The following is an 18417-nucleotide window of genomic DNA, read 5'->3' as shown; positions in this document are numbered from 1 at the left end:
GCGTAGGCCCACGAGATGAACGGTGAGATTTTATCAGCATAATCTGTAGGACCAATGCAAGTGAGTCTCACAAGTGGCATAGACAACTGAATCTTATGGAATCATTCCTTAAAAATAGAAATTTCATTTAAATTATAAAAGCAACACAGGGAGACGTGAAAACGAAAACAAAGGAAAAGGGGATGAAAGGGCACGCATAAATAGAAATAAATAAGGGTAATAATAAGCTCGCACCCCACTGTAGGGTGATTCACACCCCTTTAATGTGATTTTGACGTCAAAAAGAATTGGTCTGACGCTTTTTGACGCTGTTTGACGTTTTACACGTCAATTCAGAAAATCCCATAATATATAATCCCATGTTGACTGGAAGGGAGATTTTGTCTTATTCATTTAATTAATACGAGGTGGCTGCTCTTACATGCAAAAGCCAGCAGAAAATGGCTTTCCGCGAAATTGCCCAGCAAATCATTCCCTTTAAGAATTTATAGAGAATGATTATTTTTCATCCAAATTCCTCTACGGGAAGAGCCTTTCAAGTATTTGAGAATTCTTTCCCTAGGAGCATGCATGTGTTGACTAACTAACACCCACAACGAAATAAACTGTAGAGTTGATGTTATTTAATTATTTATACTTCATCACTCCCATCACATGTGGGCCCCACCAATTTATCTAAAAGCTTAAGCGGTTAGAGTCAGTGTTAATTAACCATTTATACTTTAACATTCATCACATGTGGGCCCCACTTTAGGATTGGCCTTACACATTGATACTCCAAAAGCTTAAGCTATTAGAGTCAGTGTTATCTTTTGCTCTCTGGAAAAATTCCAGAGAGCTCAACAAAGAAAGAAAAAGAGGGAGAGAGAGAGAGAGAGAGACAAAAGTTTCATTGTTATCTATTTATCAATGTGGAGGGTGCAGCTATCAATTTCTAGGGGTGGCTATTTAGGTGAAGTCAAAGTCAAAGCAGTCGGTGGGGTGGGATAAGCAGCAGAAACAAATTGGTTATGATGATAAATGGTGGGTTATATGACGCAGGACGGACGCGTGATTGATAACGGTGATGACGATCTGATAAAAAAACAAAAGTTAATTGTTGTGCTCAAAAGCTAACCTACGCTGGAAGGAAATTCCAAGAAATAAGTGTAAAAAACACCTTTTCTCCACAAGAAAGAAACACTTTCATTCAATATTTCAATTGTCAAAAAACTAACTCTCTTCCTCCTCCGGTTACAATTTAAGTAAGAAACTAAGTGAAATAGAAACTTTAAAGATTGACAACAATATAAATTACTGAAAGACATAGAAAAATCAGCAATTAAATATTAACTTGCCATCCACACGGTAAGCTTCATATCCAGGATTCTCCAAAAATCAGCAAATGAAGAAAGTATTCTTGTGAATAGAGTAATTGCCAATTGAGCAGCTTCACAAAATGGAAAGAAAACCAATATAACTAAACTTAGCTCCCCGTAATCTTAGAGAACAACAACATGTCCATCTTGAATTGACCTCAACCAATTTTATATCTCTTTATTTGGCATCAACCGGCTGCTCGCTATTTTCAGCAAAGTCACATATGATAATTATTAACTAGAGAAATAAGGCAGTCTTGTAAAGGCTGTCCTATAATGAGAAGTTGCTAATATTAATGAAGGATGCATGGGAGGATAAAATGGGATTATGTGTGGGCCCTCTTTGGATGGTCCATCCATGCCATGCCATGTAGACATGAATGAGATGATCATAGTCTCTTGCATCACTATATATATGGTGGCTGGGTGTGCCGTGTGAGATAAACATCCAAAAAAGGTTCTTTGAGATGAGGGAAAATATTTAAATGTTGGATGCTACGAGGAGTAAAGAGAGATTCGAGATTCGCCACAAAAGGTTCTTTGAGATGAGGGAAAATATTTAAATGTTGGATGCTACGAGGAGTAAAGAGAGATTCGAGATTCGCCACTTATTTCACGCTTCTTCAATACAAGCTCTTGTATTCAATCATCAATATCCCAACCAAAGCTTCACTTATCTGCTTCAAGCCTCTCAATCTTTTTCCACAGTTTGTGGCAACGCTGCCTCCTTTGATCAGTGCTTATCCGCCTTCAGATTTTCTTGTATGTATTTTTTATATTTTTTTGGGTTGATAGAGATTCTCATAGCTTTTCAGATATTCAGAACATAATTTCTGGTTTCAGACCTTTCTGCGAAATATTCCTCAATCCAAACTTCGGTTTTGTTAGAAAATTAGATGGGAATTTTATCATTGGGAAGCTATCAAACTGAAATTTATCTGATCATTGGGTTTTTGGAGTTTATTTTGAAGTTTCTGGTTTCACTACTCAAGTCTTAACTTTTTCTACCTAGTCTTTATCATAAATTGAAATCCAGTCACAATTGTCATCTGGGTTTCTTGGTTATCCATTTATTTATTTTTCTGTGGGTGGCTTTCAGTGATAGGTTCCTCTTTTGCTCTATGGCCGGATTTGAGTAAGTGGTTTTCAATGATGTAGACAAAATTGTTTTTCAATAAACATACATGTTGAGTAAAAACTGCTGGTTATGGTAAAATCTGGTCTTGAATCTCCTTAGTTCTTCACATTTTTTTTAGAAATGAAATGAAATTCCAAAAGTGCTATTTGTCAGGGCTTTAAGTTCTAATAGCTTTCTTTATAATCTTTGCTTACAGAAATGGAATTTTGTTTCCTTTTTGTTTTGTTTTTGTATCTGGGTATTGAATCCAATGACTGACTGACTTCTCTTTTTTAATTCTTTTGGTTTTGGGAAGTTTACAGCTAGAGATGGATGGTGTTAAAACCAATGTGAACAGATTCCAGAAGAGCTATTTTGATGTTTTGGGGCTTTGCTGTTCATCTGAGGTTTCTCTGATTGAAAAGATTTTAAAACCACTGGAAGGAATTGAGAAAGTTTCAGTGATTGTACCTTCAAGAACAGTCATAGTTGTCCACGACAGTCTCCTCATTTCTCAGCTTCAGATAGGTAAAAATTCCAAGAGCACTACTTCTGTTCACTACAAAATTGCCAAACCATCCACACCTTTCTATAAATTGACCCCAAAGGAACAGACCAACTGACCATAATAGTATAATACCCTTTGAGTGGAAGTTTAGCTCAGTGTTGCTGCCAAATTAATCATGTAAATTGATTTCCAATCAACAAAAGGGTATTATGGTCACTTTAATATAAGTCAGCCTGTTCACTAGCAAGAACATTGTCACAACACTTTTTAGGTTGGTTGTTGATATTTTTCTTTGTAAATTCTAATAGCCTAAAAGAACTTACTAGGGAAGTGTAAAACAAAAAAATGGGTACAATCATCAAAACATTGGACTGCAGATATCATTTCCTTATTTCTACTCAGTTTATTAGAACACAGGAATGTATAGCATTTTTTTATCTATCTCTGAAATGCTGGAACTCTTCAATAGGGCTTGACTGCATTGTAATACAATGAGACATACCAAAAAAAAGTAGGCCTCACCTTTGGTTGATCCAGACCACTCATTTGATAGGCCCTACCATAGAAGCTGGAGACTTCATAGGAATGTGGGAAACACCTATTAAAAATAGGGAGAAATGTTTCAGAAACATGTGGAAAATGTGCGGCAACCCCCCGGAAAACGCATGGGAAACGTTTCAGAAATGCGTAGGAAGCACGCAGGAAATGTTCGGGAAACGCATGGAAAACGCACGGGAAGCGTTCGAGAAACGCGTAGGAAACATTCCACTCTTGTTTCCCTTGCATTTTCCCACCTTCTTGGCATTTTCCGCTGTCCTCACTACAATCAAATACATGAATCTTTCACTCGTGTTTCCATCTCGTATTTCCAAACGTTCTCTCGCGTTTCACAAATGTTTCCCTTGCGTTTCCAAAGATGTTTCTTAATGCGTTTCCCAAGACGTTTCTCTATTGTTTCCCGTTTCTTGTTTCCCCTTTAATTTTTTTTTCATGCGTTCACGTTTCGCATCCCATGTCCGTTTTGCGACCTGGTAACTGCTGGCCCTACATTGGGTCTCCAATAGGAAAATGTTATAATTTGGTCATGAATAATCACATTGTATTATATAATAACTCTGTTTCTATGTTGATTGAATCAGTTAAGCTGCTAAATCAGGCGAGGCTTGAAGCAAATGTTCGAGTATTTGGGGAAGAAAAAAATGGAAAATATTGGCCAAGTCCTTATACATTGGCATCTGGATGTTTGCTTCTATTATCATTCTTCAAGTATCTTTTTCACCCATTACATTGGCTAGCTCTGGGAGCGGCAGCGGTCGGCCTTCCACCGATTATACTGAGAAGCATAGCTTCGATCCGGAGTCTCTCACTCGACATCAACATTCTCATGTTGATCGCAGGTAAATTTAATTTTCTGCCAAATTTTTTCAAACCGACCTTGAATTTGAGGGTAATTTTTTCATTTTGAGAAGTTTCGAAATGGTAATTCTTGTCTTGATTGCATGAACAATTTACCAAACCAAGTGGGTGGCAATACCATCTTGCTTTCTATTACATTAACATATACGCATTGATATTTTTACATTAGGCCCGGTGTAAAATAAATTTTATGCTCATTTTCCACTTAAAAATATGCGTAAAATAAATTTTAAAATAAACAGACTTCATTTTAAAATATGGGTACATTATTTTAAATTTTACTTGGTTTATTTTACAAAATTAAACCAAGTGGGGGGGGGGGGGCAGTATCATCTCTCAGTTTTCATTTCTAGTAAACCTTACATGTATATTCATTTATATTGTTACAGTGGGTGGTACGATTGCGATGGGAGATTACACAGAAGCAGGGTCTATCGTCTTCCTATTTACAATTGCTGAATGGCTTGAATCAAGAGCTAGTCACAAGGTCTGTCTAACACACACCCAACTTCGTTTTTCTTTCCTTCTTCTCTTTACTTCTTTATATTTTTCGAGCTAAGCAGGACCCACCACTACTCTTTTTACACTAGAAGAAGGTGACCAAGGAAAGAAAAGGGGGTGAAAAAATCATTTCCTTAACAAATAATATGATCTAACTTATGATCATTTTTTTAATGGCTAAGCTTTATTAAAAAGAAGAACAAAGCTCAAGGTCCGAGGTGGTAAAAAACTACAGCTAAACAAAACTAAAAGAACAACAAACTAATGTACTTTATATACACCTCCTTAGCTTGGATCAAGGTTTTGAATTTCGCCCGAAATCCAAAATTTTGGATTTCGGTGAGGAACAAAACCGAAACATCCTGAAACCGAAATTGCCAAAATTTACCACATTTCGGCGAAATTTTTGATAAAATATTGTTTTTATTTCTTTACAGAATGGCTGACATTTCGGCCCAAAAAACCGACATTTTGAACGCCTTTACCGAATTTCGGCTTAAATTTCGGTTTCAATGAAGACCGAATTTACCCCAAACTGAAATTTAAAACCTTGGCTTGGATAGATAAAAAGACAACTATTTTAGACTTTTCTGGTTGTCTGTTACAGTTCTTTCAGGTAACATCCAATGAATGAAGATTTAAATAAAAATATGTTTGTTTGTATTGCATTGAACTAGAAAAAAATTAAACTCCTTTAGATTTATTAACTTTGAGGGATTTTTACCTATAAATCCCTAGACTGTAAATTATATACCTATTAATCATCAGGAATTAAGATTTGGACAAAAAGTTTCTCTTTAAAAAATATTTCAAGTAAGTCCCTAATGTAGGGTTTTTTGCCGAAGAAAACCCACTAAAATTACGAAGCAAATAAATATGTGATTTAAGGAATCAAACAATCAAGAGAGCAATCACACAAGAGAACACAAAAGATTTTCGTGGAAAACCCTCCAAAAAATCACAGGGCGAATCTGGCGAAATATCCACTAGCCAAAATAAGTAATACAACGTCTTTCTCTCAAAGTTTCACCCAAAACTCGAGAAAATACAAGAAATAAGAGAGATACAAGGGTTACCTCTTTAGGAAAAACAAATCACACTTTTTCACCACAAATACCCGCTACGATATTCAAGTCGGAGAACCCAAAACATCGCGAAGTATCCGTACAACAAGAGGATTCAACGTGACGGTGAAAATCTCAAGAAGAACACAAAAAAAAGGCCCTAGATTTTGATCCTCTCTCTCTCTCTCCCTCCTTTTCAGGTCTTTTTATCGTTTTCACCACCCGCACAAGATTCTCTCTCCAACTTGCTTAACTTGCCTTTTTCATTTAGAAGATTACTTTCCTAATTCAATAGGTTGGATTTGAATGAAACATTTTTTTGAAAATCACACACATGTTACAGGCTACCACAGTTATGTCTTCATTGATGAGTATGGCCCCACAAAAGGCCGTCTTAGCAGAAAATGGGCTCATCGTGGCCGTTGAAGATGTGAAGGTGAGCACGATCCTAGCCGTTAAAGCCGGGGAAGTGATTCCTATTGACGGAATTGTTGTAGAAGGGGAGAGTGAAGTGGACGAGAGAAGTTTAACCGGCGAGTCTGTGCCTGTTGCTAAGCAAATTCAATCGCTGGTCTGGGCAGGAACTATAAATTTAAATGGTAACATTAAAAAAATATAAACAAAATAAATATAAATTTTATCTTCTATATTCTTTTTCTTTACTTTCTTTTTCCATGGATTTTGGTTTCTGAAAGATTTTGAAGTCATATTAACAGATTATTGTAGTTGCATTTTTCTTAAAAAATTGCAGGTTATATTAGTGTCGAAACCACTAGCCTAGCTGAAGACTCTGCAGTGGCAAGAATGTTAAAGCTAGTAGAAGAAGCTCAACAAAACAAATCCAAGACACAAAGAATCATAGACAAGTGTGCTCAATTCTACACTCCAGGTTAGCTTTTAAAAGTCTTTTGGACAAAAACCATTGTGCTTTAAGAGTTGCTCATGCAGAGGCACTTTGTTAAAAGAAAGTGTATTAACATTATTATATTAGAGGAAATCAAAACCATTGTGCTTTTGCATATAATATAGACAAGATTGTATGTGTGCAATAATTTTTAGAGGAAATCAAAGAGGCCCTAAGCTCTTTTCAATGGCTGAGTCAGCTTGGTGGGTAATGCAACAGCCAATAAGCAAAGGGAAAGGCGTGCAAATATCAATTTCTACCAAGTCTAACCACTTTCTCCCATTTTACTTATGTGCATGGGAACTACTGAGTACTTATTTATACTGAATACTTACTTCCTTTTTTTGTTTTGTTTTTTTTATAAATTTTGCAGCTATAGTGTTAATTTCAGCAGGTATTGCAGTGATTCCAACTGCATTAAGAGTTCATGATCGGAAACGGTGGTATAGCACGGCATTGGTTCTTCTGGTAACTGCATGTCCATGTGCTCTCATCCTTTCGACCCCGGTTGCAACATTTTGTGCACTTGCTAAGGCCGCGGCAAGTGGGCTTTTAGTGAAGGGAGGAGATTATCTTGAAGTACTTGCGAAAATTAAGACAGTGGCTTTCGACAAGACGGGGACTATTACAACGGGAGAATTCACCGTGACGGAGTTCCAATCCATCCATCCTGACTTTAGCTCCAACACATTGCTCTACTGGTGAAGAAATTTCTCTATTTTCTTTTCTTTCTTTTTTAATTTCTTTGAACAAATTATTCGGCAAAAAGCGGGACGGGAAATTTTTGAGTTTAATAAAAAAAATAGAAACCCAAAAAAAAATCATTTAAAATTTTGTCATTTGCAAAATATAGTGGGGTTACAGTTGGAAAGTTGGCCAAAAATGCGCTTAACATGTTTAAAATGCGTTTAAAACTAAGGTTTTAAATTTCGGTTTCGGGGGTAATTTCGGTCCTCTCCGAAACCAAAATTTCTTATAGTAGTTTTGGGGTACATACCGATTAGTGGAGTCGCAAACAAACTGGGAAAGACCCTCTCGTTTGGGGGTTGATGCCAGTGGATCCGATCCGATGAGAAACCTACTTCTGATACCAACTGACACGGCGGAACCGTGTGGAAAAAGCGTATCACCGTCTCGCCTAGGAATAAAGAAGACAGATCACTCAATATACACCATTAATCAAGTATTTATAGATATTCTTGTTTCTTAATTTCTCTCAACTATTGCTAATTAATCCTAAGTTTTTAACTTATCCAGAATTAGAAATTCTAATTGATTAAAAAATATACAGAAAATTAGAAAGTGTCATATATCAAATGGAAAGGACATCAATTCGAAGTCAAAACGAGCAGTTCACCAGCACAGATCTGTTTCACAACGGGTCCAAATTCCAGTTTGTTCCCTCTATTTTTATCTAAACTCGACGACGAGTTTCTTTCAAGTTGGGGAGATTTGATGTAGGCTGTTTCATTATTTTTTTATTTCTTTTAGTTAGTTCATTTTTTGCGTCTCTTTAATTAGTCAGTTTAAGATAGAGTTGGATTAGGGATGGAATTTGTCCTAATCCTTGATAAAGATAGAGTTTATCTTAGTTTGTGATAGAGTTTGAAGGTCTATAAATATTCATGTATGGTGTTGTTCGTTCTAAAAGCGGCTCTAGCGCAGTCGGTCAGTGCAATCGTGTGGGGTGTGGGTGTGGAGAGTATGATGTGTGTGCGGGCTTGCCAGCCTCTCTCAAGGTAAGAACTGGAAACTCAATTGAGGGGTTTGACAGCCAAAACGTTTCGGTCCCATGAGATGGGATTTCATGAGATAGAGAGGAAGAGAGGAACACCACTTCTTCCTCGGGCTCCTCTGCCTTTGCACAAATGAAAAGGACTTTTTAGGTACGGGCGTGACGCTAAATGTAGGGGTTTTGACACACACTGAATGTGAACAACACGTCGACATGCGCAGGACGTGAATGACTCGCAGCTGGTCGATGCACACAAAATGCAACCGACTCTCAGTGCGAAGGATAAAGTGAATTAAAGAGATGGACTCGCCTGGCTGGGAAGATGAATTCAAAGTAAAGGTACAGTGCGGGAAAAGTAAAGAACAAAATGCTAAAACATGTTTAGATTCTTGGTCTTGGGACCTCTTCCTTGGAGACAGATGTCTCGTTATATAGCTTTATTCGGGTATCCGTTCCTTATTACTCCCACGTTCTCTTGGAGGGAACTTTTTAGTAACTACTCATGCTGGGTTCCCTTATTTTCGCGTTCTCCGTTGTCTAGGTGGCTATCATCCACGTTCCCATGATTGGTAACTGTTGTGCCACATCTTTGTATGAGTCCAACCAGATGATGTCTTGGTAAGTCTCCCACTTGATCGATTGGCTTTGAGATCAGTATGCTTTGATGAAAAATATTCAATAACATCCCATCCTTCTAGGCTCTAGTATATACATGTTCCTCCTACGTCTCATCAGATGCCAACGTGGCACGCAACTCGTTAGCCCAATCTTCATAGGCCGTTACTCGATAACTCGGTCTTTTATGACCAATTAATCCCAAAATAGGTGTAAACATGTGTATGTAAAAAAGAGATCTTGAATGAAATAAAATTTCAATTTTTTCTCTTATTTCCTCATGGATTCAAGGTTCCTTGTGGATTCAAGGCTTTTCTTGAAGGGAGAGACGGATGTTACATATAGTGTCTTACGTCTATAAACTAGAAGGTTAAGATCATCCTATGGCCGCACGATCCGAGAGAGAGAGAGAGAGAGAGAGAGAGAGAGAGAGAGAGAGAGAGAGAGAGAGTTGTGGGGTAAATTTGTAAATACCGGTCGTGAAGCTCACAACCGGTTATTCGGTTAGATGGGGTGAATGAGGTCGGGGGGGGAAGGGGGGGGGGGGGGGGGGGGCAAATTTATCACCTCCCTTTTGTAATTAAAATCACAAATTTATAATTTGTTAGATAATAAAATAAAATACGGAATGTTTCAGGATTTCAAGCATCGAGAGTAAATCAAGTCATCCGATGGCATCCGCACTTGTTGATTATAGTCGTTCGAATGGTGTCGAACCCAAACCAGAAAATGTTAAGGAATTCCAAATTTTTCAAGGACAAGGAATTTATGGAAAAATTGACGACAAAGATATTTATATTGGGAATAAAAGGCTTGTTACCAGAGCAGGATGCATTACAGGTACATATTTCTTCATCTAAACTTTTATAAGATATTCCCACCCCTTGTTTTTGCATCTGTCACCCCCTTTCCCTTCATTTTTTACTCTTACATTGGAAAATTGGTCCTTATTTGCAAACAAGTTTATTTGAAGTTAATCTTATTCGGAAAAGGGAGATTACCATTAATAATATCATTTTCAATGACCACATATTATTTGCAAATAGGAAATGGTTTGTGTGCAGCTGCACAGATAAGCTATATGTGCATGGCTGCACAAACCATAGTGGGGGCCACATTTTTTGGGAGATCCAAAGCATTCATTTGGAAGGCCCTTCCATGGATAGGGTGTGTACCAAAAATCAGCCTTTTAGGATCATCCTAACCTAGCCATTTGTGGAGGGAAAAAATGGGCAGAAACAGCGTCTGTCCATTTTCCCCTCCAACTTTGATTAGGTTAGGATGATCTTATAGGGCTGATTTTTGGTACACACACTATCCATGGAAAGGCCTTCCAAATGAATGCTTTGAATCCCCCAAACAATGTGGCCCTCACTATGGTTTGTGCAACCATGCACAAATAGCTTATCTGTGCAGCTGCACACAAACCATTTCCTCATATTATATATGGTGGAAAAATATGGGAGGCCTTGGTTCGTTATTTAAAATCTTAGAAATTCAAAAAATTTCATTCACTATTAAAACTATTATAAATGTAATATTCTATAGAATCTAAATATTTTATACAAATAAGTAAATTTCTCTAAAGCTAAAAAATACAATATCTTTTTATAATTAAAAAATGATAATTTCAGCTTCCAGTTTTCTTGGTAAACCCATCGAGCCTACTATGCCCATTGCACTTAAAGTGGCTCCCTTGATTTGGACAGCCATTATACGAAAGATCCTAAACCATTGATCATCACCTTGATCAAAAGACATCTTTTGGGAATTGTAACAGCTGGTTAAGCATACAACACGACAATGTGACTCTGCCCCTAGTATCAAAACATGGTTTAAAAATATGGGTTCATATAGTGTTGAAGTTTTGTCAAGATGATTTTATCAAAAATAAAATAAAATGGAAGTTTTAAAACGATGATGGCTAAGGGCTTAGGATCATCCAAATGATGCCTTCTGGATTAAGATGATCAAGGGTTTAGGAAATGTGTATGGTGGGCCAGACATATTACAAAATTACCAGTATAATGGTCGATCACCTTCATCATCTTCTTCTTTTTTTCTTGATACCAAGTGTGCTATTCCTTGATCTTAGGCCCAACAGGAGAAGGGATCAAGAACGGATTAACAGTAGGATATGTGGTGTTGGAAGGGAGAGTAGTGGGAATTTTCAATCTCTCCGACACGTGCCGAACTGGGGTGGCACAGGCCATTAACGAGTTGAAATCTTTGGGGATTAAAACCGCCATGCTTACAGGAGACAGCCATGCAGCAGCCTTGAGTGTACATGATCAGGTACGCCAATCACGAATATTAAATTTATAGCTACAAAGGTGCCCCCATTGGAACATCTTACCAAAGTGCATTTATAATGACAAAGAAAAGGGTAATGAAATACTTGCCCTTTTGTTTTACTTGGGAAAGTGCCCTCTAGTGTGAAAGAGTAGTCATAAATACGCTAGATGGGGCTGTCTCAAGTTAAAATGGCAGCGTCTCTCTAAGGTGCATTGGAAACTTATTTTTGAAATCATTTTACTTATGTTTTCGTACATGTACACATGTTTTGATAAACAATTCTCAAAACATGTGTACAAATCAGTTTCCAATGCACCTTACGACACTCGTTAGCAAAAACCCTAAGGCCCTGTCTCGTTTGAGCGAACAGGGCCTAAATCAAAATGCCCATTGACATTGAGTTGGGCTCAACCTGACGGATTCAACTTGATTTCGGCCCTTAGAGTTGGGAAAAGGCTAACCCGATTTATTTTTGTGTTGGTTTCGACTTAAGGCCTTGGGTAACCTGACGCATCCCAATTTGATAGCAATTTCGAAATGTTAATTACGATTATGGTCAGGTTTTTTTTTTAATCCAACACAAATTGTGTTAGGCAGGTTGGGTTAGGTTAGGGTTGAGCCAAAACCTCAACCCAACCTAACCCAACCCGAGTTGCACCCTAATTTTGACATTGAGCCAATACCATTTGGGTTGCCTTAATGGTCTACAAGTTCAACGGTCTAACTTAGCCAATAACGAACTCATAAACAAAACGAGCCCCAAATATATAGCTTTTACTCGTGTGTTGCAGTTAGAACAAGCCATAGAGCTAGTCCATTCAGAGCTCCTACCAGAGGAGAAAGTGAGAATCATCAAAGAGCTCAAGAAGACAGGGCCCACAGCTATGGTCGGTGATGGAATGAATGACGCTCCGGCATTAGCTGCGGCCGACATTGGTATCTCTATGGGAATCTCCGGCTCAGCAGTCGCCACTGAAACCGGACATGTAACGCTAATGTCAAACGACATTCGGAAGGTACTATGAAACCATGGTTCGGGCTGAAATTTCGGATTTAGGTTAGCACCGAAAACAAAATTGGGAATACCCGAATCGGTACTTTATTTTGGCTAAATTTAAACCCAAAAATCTCAATTTTTTTAATTATATAAAATTTTGACGGCTAAAATTTGGTATTAATTATAATATTATTTTTAATTGGTGTATCGTATTTCAGCCGAAATTTCGGTTTCGGTGAGGACTGAAATGCATTCTGAAACCGAAATTTAAAACCATGTATGAAACAACCAATTTCTATAAGGGTTGCTGCACTCGAGCACAGAAGCAGGGGGGTGGGGCCATTGGGGGGTGATCCTAAGCATTCATTTGAAAGGCCCTATCATGGATGGGGGGGCCTACAAAAAATCAGCTCCATTGGATCCCCAATGGGTGTCCATTTGTGGGGCCAAAATGGACATATACTATTTGTCCACAAATCTGTCCATTTTTTGCCCCACAAATGGACACCCTAAGGTGATCCAATGGAGTTGATTTTTGGTGGACACCCTACCCATGAGAGGACCCATCAAATGAATGCTTTGGATCCCACCCAAAATGTGGCCCCACCCTGTTTCTGTGCTCAAGCGCAGCAAATGCATGCTCTCTCTCTCTCTCTCTCTCTCTCTCTCTCTCTCTCTCTCTCTCTCTCCTTTATTAAAAAACCATACAGGAGGGGGGTAAGATTGAAATTATGTGGCTTTAATGGGTGCCTTTGTTAAAAAGCATAAAGGAGGGGGTAGGATTGAAAATATGTGGGTTGAAGTGCATTCGTTAAAAAAAGTCAAAAAAAGTGATGTGTAATTCTCCTAGAATTTTCATAAAATTGAAAATTTCTCTTCTTTTCTCTTCTGCTACGGACCACGTCATAGGTTGATCCAAACCGTCCATGTGATGGAACACAACATAAATAGGTTGTGCCCCAAAAATCATTTCCATAGGCTGATCATAGCCCTCCAATCTATAGATGTTTCCATAATTCCTCTTAAATCGGATGGTTAAGATCACCCTATAGATTTTTTATTAAAAAACCATAAAGGAAGGGGGTAAGATTGAAATTATATGGCTTTAATGGGTGCCTTTGTTAAAAGCATAAAGGAGGGGGTAGGATTGAAAATATGTGAGTTGAATGGGTGCATTTGTTAAAAAAAGTCAAAAACAATGATGTGTAATTCTCATATAATTTTCAAAAAAATCAAAAAATTCTCTTCTTTTCCTCCCAGCTTATAGTAGTAGATAATATATATATATATATATATATATATATATATATATATATATATATATATATAAACACAGTGGGCCCACGCTGTTTGGATGATCCAAAGCATTCATTTGATAGGTCCTAACATAGATAGGGTGTGCCCAAAAAATCAGCACCAGAGGGTCATCCTAGAACTTCCTTTTGTGGGGCCTTGTGGTACCCAGAATGGACACATATAAACGTCCACGTTTATATGCGTCCATTTTGGACACGGTGTGCCCCACAAAACGAAGTTCTAGGATGACCCTTTGGTGTTGATTTTTTGGGCACACCCTATCTATGTTAGGACCTATCAAATGAATGCTTTGGATCATCCAAACAGCGTGGGCCCACTGTGTTTTTTTAAAGGGAGGAGTAGATAAGCTTATCTAGGGGAGAGACTAGAGACACTTTCCTCTATATATATACCATTTGATAGGTCCTAACATAGATAGGGTGTGCCCAAAAAATCAGCACCAAAGGGTCATCCTAGAACTTCATTTTGTTGGGCACACCGTGTCCAAAATGGACACATATAAACGTGGACGTTTATATGTGTACGCCTTGTGGTACCCAGAATGGACACTTATATGCGTCCATTTTGGACACGGTGTGCCCAACAAAATGAAGTTCTAGGATGACCCTTTGGTGCTGATTTTTTGGGCACACCCTATCTATGTTAGGACCTATCAAATGAATGCTTTGGATCATCCAAACAGCGTGGGCTCACTGTGTTTTTTTAAAGGGAGGAGTAGATAAGCTTATCTAGGGGAGAGACTAGAGACACTTTCCTCATATATATATATATATATATATGAGGAAAGTGTTGGTGAGCTTAAGCGCCCAATCACATTGGAGCCTACTTTGTTAGGATGATCCAAAGCATTCATTTGAAAGGCCCTTACATAGATAGGGTGTGTACCAAAAATCAGCTCCATAGGATCATCCTGACCCATCCATTTGTGGAGGTCAAAATGGACAGACATTATTTGTTCACAAATCTGCCCATTTTTGTCCTCCACAAATGGAGGGGTTAGGATGATCCTATGGAGCTGATTTTTGGTACACACCCTATCTATGATAGGGCCTTGCAAATGAATGGTTTGGATCACCACAGAAAATGTGGGACCCATGTGATTGGGGCGCTTAAGCTCACCATAAGTTTAGTGAGCTTAAGCTCACCAACACTTTCCTCTATATATATATATATATATATATATATAGAGAGAGAGAGAGAGAGAGGAATGGAAACTAAGGGAATTATTTCAATTTCTCCCAAAAATATGTGGGAATTACACATCACTTTTTTTAACAAAGGCACCCATTCAACCCACATATTTACAATCCTACCCCCTCCTTTATGCTTTCTAACAAAGACACCAATTAAAGCCACTTAAATTCAATCCTATATATATATATATATATATATATATATATATATATATACACACATATGAGGAAAATGATTGTGAGCTTGAAGCTCATATAGCTTATATGAGCTATGAGGGCCCAAACACATGTGGGCCCACATTGTTAGGATGATCCAAAGCATTCATTTGAAAGGCCCTTACATAGATAGGATGTGTACAAAAAATCAGCTTCATAGGATCATCCTAATCCATCCAAATGTGGAGGGCAAAATGGACAGACACCGTTTGCCACAAATCTGCCCATTTTTTCCCTCCGCTTTTGGAAGGGTTAGGATTATCCAATGAATCTAATTTTTGGCACACACCCTATCTATGATGGGGCCTTGCAAATGAATGGTTTGGATCATCACAAAAAATGTGGGACCCATGTGTTTGGGCCCTCAAGCTCATATAAGTTATATGAGCTTCAAGCTCACAATCATTTTCCTCTCTCTCTCTCTCTCTCTCTCTCTCTATATATATATATATATATATATATATATATATATATATATATATATATATATATATATATATATACTTCAACAATCCCCCTCACGTGTGGCCCCAATTTTGGGTTGGCCCTACACATAGAAGGAGTTGTTAAGAGTTGGTGTTATTGAATCAATTACACTTCAACAGGTACCACAGGCCATCCGGCTCGCAGGTAGGACCCACCAAAAGATAATCGAGAACATCGGATTATCGATCATTACAAAGGCCGTCCCAGTTGGATTGGCTATTTCTGGCCACCCCCTCGTGTGGTTGGCAGTCCTCTCAGATGTTGGCACCTGCTTGCTTGTCATCTTCAATAGCATGCTTCTCCTTCGAGGAACTAAGACTCCTCCGAGGACTAAGTGTTGCGAATCCGAGAATGGCTCTCACGTTCATACTAAACATGGCTCGCATGATTCGCACGGGCACAACAAAGAAGAGACGTGTGGGACCAGCCACAGCCACAGCCACCTGACCCATGCTCATCGGCGGTGTTGTTCGCGCAGTGGCACGTTAGACAACGGTCAAGATGGCATCATCTTCCAGAAAAGTAGTCACTCGTGCATCAAAGCTGGGTCTAAACACGTGAGAAATAATGAATGTAGCACGGTTGTCACGAGTGGTAAGGCCCCACGAGATGGCTGTTGTGGGAATAAACCAAAACCACAGGAAAATCGCGCAAACTACAACACGTGCGGGAAGCAGGAGTGTCACGAGGGCCCACCTCCAAAGTCAGATCTTTCTGTATGTTGCTCGGGATCAGGCTCTAGTAGTCCTGAGCATGTGATTTCAATCAACCGCATATCAGAGCCAATCGTACATGAACATGAGTTGGGTGTACCTTCATCGAGCAATCCAGATGGTCGATCCGACGAGAGAGGCAAAATAGAAGGTGGAGATCTCCTCACCACACAAGAGAAGCATCGCTGTTGCAAGCATAATTCGTGCTCGACACAAGCATCAATAGGGATACATAGACATGAAAGGGGAGGGACGAGTTGGGTTTCAGCTTGAAAGATGGAAAGATTTATACTAGGAAGCTTGACAGAAGCAATCGGTTAAAATATATATAGTTATATATGTTTGGACTGTGAAGACTATGATAGGGTATTTTGTGTATTAACATAACAAAAATATACTTATGATTTTGTGTATTAACATAAGCAATCAGTTAAAATATACTTATATGTTTGGAACTGTGAAGGCTAATGGTCTAGTTTCCATTTAGAAGTTTTAGCCCGATTGTTTTTAGGGAGATGTTATCAGCACTACTGTATTTTGATGAGGGCACTCTCACTTTATTAAAAGTATGGTCCATACTGCACCATAGGATGATCCAAACCATCCATCAGATAGGTCACAGCCTCAATAGGCTGTGGCAGAAAAATCATTTCCATAGGTTGATCCTAACCCTCCGATCTGAATGTTAGAGGGTTGATCCTAACCCTATATAGACCGGAGGGTTAGGATCAACCTATGGAAATGATTTTTCGGACACAACCTATTTAGGCTGTGGCCCATCTAATGGACGGTTTGGATCATCCGATGGTGCGGGCCATACTTTCCCTTTTTTTAACTACGAGAAGATGGAAATCTGAAGTAATTGCATGGGGATAATAAGTAGATTGACAGAGAGTACCGTCATTGAAACAAAGTAATGTGGATAGCAATTGTAGTAAGTAATCAAGGACACATTATAAATTCCCCACCGGCTCCAGTTATGTAGTTACTGTTGGTGTTCATCCGCATTCAAGCACACAACAGAAGATTGAGGGAGAATTCTTTGGGCAAGTCCTTTCTTTTCGATAACCTTTTCCTAGATACTCAGTCAACATTTATAAAAATTATCTAATGAATTATGTGTTCAATAAATCCCGTTTAGCAGAGAGACAGATCTTCAATTCCTAGCTAAGTATCAATCTAAGATTGAGCCTTAGCTCAATTGGTCGAGGCTTTATTCCTCAACCTTGAGGTCGGAGGTTCAATCTCAGCTTACCTAGAATTAAAAGGTATCAAACAATCCTTTCCATCGATGAGGGGACTCTCTTAATAGGAAAAAATAACACCAAAGGTGTACCAAACCAATTCCTCTGTGAAATGCAATTCTAATTATTCAGTGTCCTTCGATGTAGAGCCAAAAGGCAAGATTACAAAATCGAGCCGGATTAAGGTAGAGATTCAAGAATACGTTACGAGTGCTTAATTGAACTTAGCCCAAGTCAAGTATTGTGTCAAACTAGAGCCCCTTATCAAACTGTCTAAAATCCCCCACTGTTGCTCTCGTAGGAGCCTGGCCGTGTCTCATGCCCAGTGACTGATCAACCTCCCAGATAAGCCACCTATTCTTTGGTATGTTGCCTCACCAACCAGTTAATCTCAGGCATGTCTCTAATAAAATCAAAAGGCCAAAGTCTAGTGCTATTTTCTGTGAGAAGTGGTGCTTTAACTCTTGTAATGACATAATAGATTTGGCGACATTATGATGTGAATGATTTTTTTTTCAAAGAAAAAATTTTATTGCTGAAGGGCAACCATGACTAGAACCTAAACACAATAACAGTACAATAAGAGACTGATAAACAAGGACATGATCTCCTTAAGGAAGAAAAAAGTAGAATAGTTATGGATATGGAATAGTTACAGGTAAACGATTCCGTAAGATCATGAAACTTTGAACAATGTACCTTGTAGATCATACTGTTTTGAATTCCTTCTGTATCTTG

General features: G+C 38.5%; 1 protein-coding gene across 2 annotated transcripts; it reads left to right on the top strand.

The window, feature by feature from the left end:
- The first annotated feature begins 1816 nt into the window (after nt 1–1816).
- LOC143879815 (putative inactive cadmium/zinc-transporting ATPase HMA3) lies at nt 1817–16897 on the top strand. Of its 2 annotated transcripts, XM_077382414.1 has the most exons (11): nt 1817–2120; nt 2792–3003; nt 4123–4380; nt 4789–4886; nt 6308–6563; nt 6716–6853; nt 7242–7569; nt 9856–10058; nt 11314–11513; nt 12305–12529; nt 15842–16897. In XM_077382414.1, the coding sequence occupies exons 2-11, from the start codon at nt 2805–2807 to the stop codon at nt 16706–16708; spliced, it is 2772 nt and encodes a 923-aa protein (XP_077238529.1). In that variant the 5' UTR covers nt 1817–2120; nt 2792–2804; the 3' UTR covers nt 16709–16897. The 2 variants fall into 2 exon arrangements, with proteins under 2 accessions (XP_077238529.1, XP_077238530.1); XM_077382415.1 differs by lacking the exon at nt 12305–12529.
- Nucleotides 16898–18417: the final 1520 nt, after the last annotated feature.

Source organism: Tasmannia lanceolata, unplaced genomic scaffold (assembly GCF_043159265.1).
Source record: "Tasmannia lanceolata isolate RefF3 unplaced genomic scaffold, GAP_Taslan_0.1 ptg000006l, whole genome shotgun sequence".
Taxonomy (NCBI): domain Eukaryota; kingdom Viridiplantae; phylum Streptophyta; class Magnoliopsida; order Canellales; family Winteraceae; genus Tasmannia; species Tasmannia lanceolata.
The sequence above is the reverse complement of the archived record's forward strand: the minus strand, read 5'-3'. Positions and strand labels throughout refer to the sequence as shown.

Bases quoted from the DNA above. Each gene is read 5' to 3' on its own strand.
- LOC143879815 (XM_077382414.1), top strand. From the start codon at position 2,805: ATGGATGGTGTTAAAACCAATGTGAACAGATTCCAGAAGAGCTATTTT. The intron at 6,564-6,715 runs GTAACATTAAAA...AAAAAATTGCAG, and splicing joins AGGAACTATAAATTTAAATG to GTTATATTAGTGTCGAAACC. The intron at 12,530-15,841 runs GTACTATGAAAC...ACACTTCAACAG, and splicing joins TGTCAAACGACATTCGGAAG to GTACCACAGGCCATCCGGCT.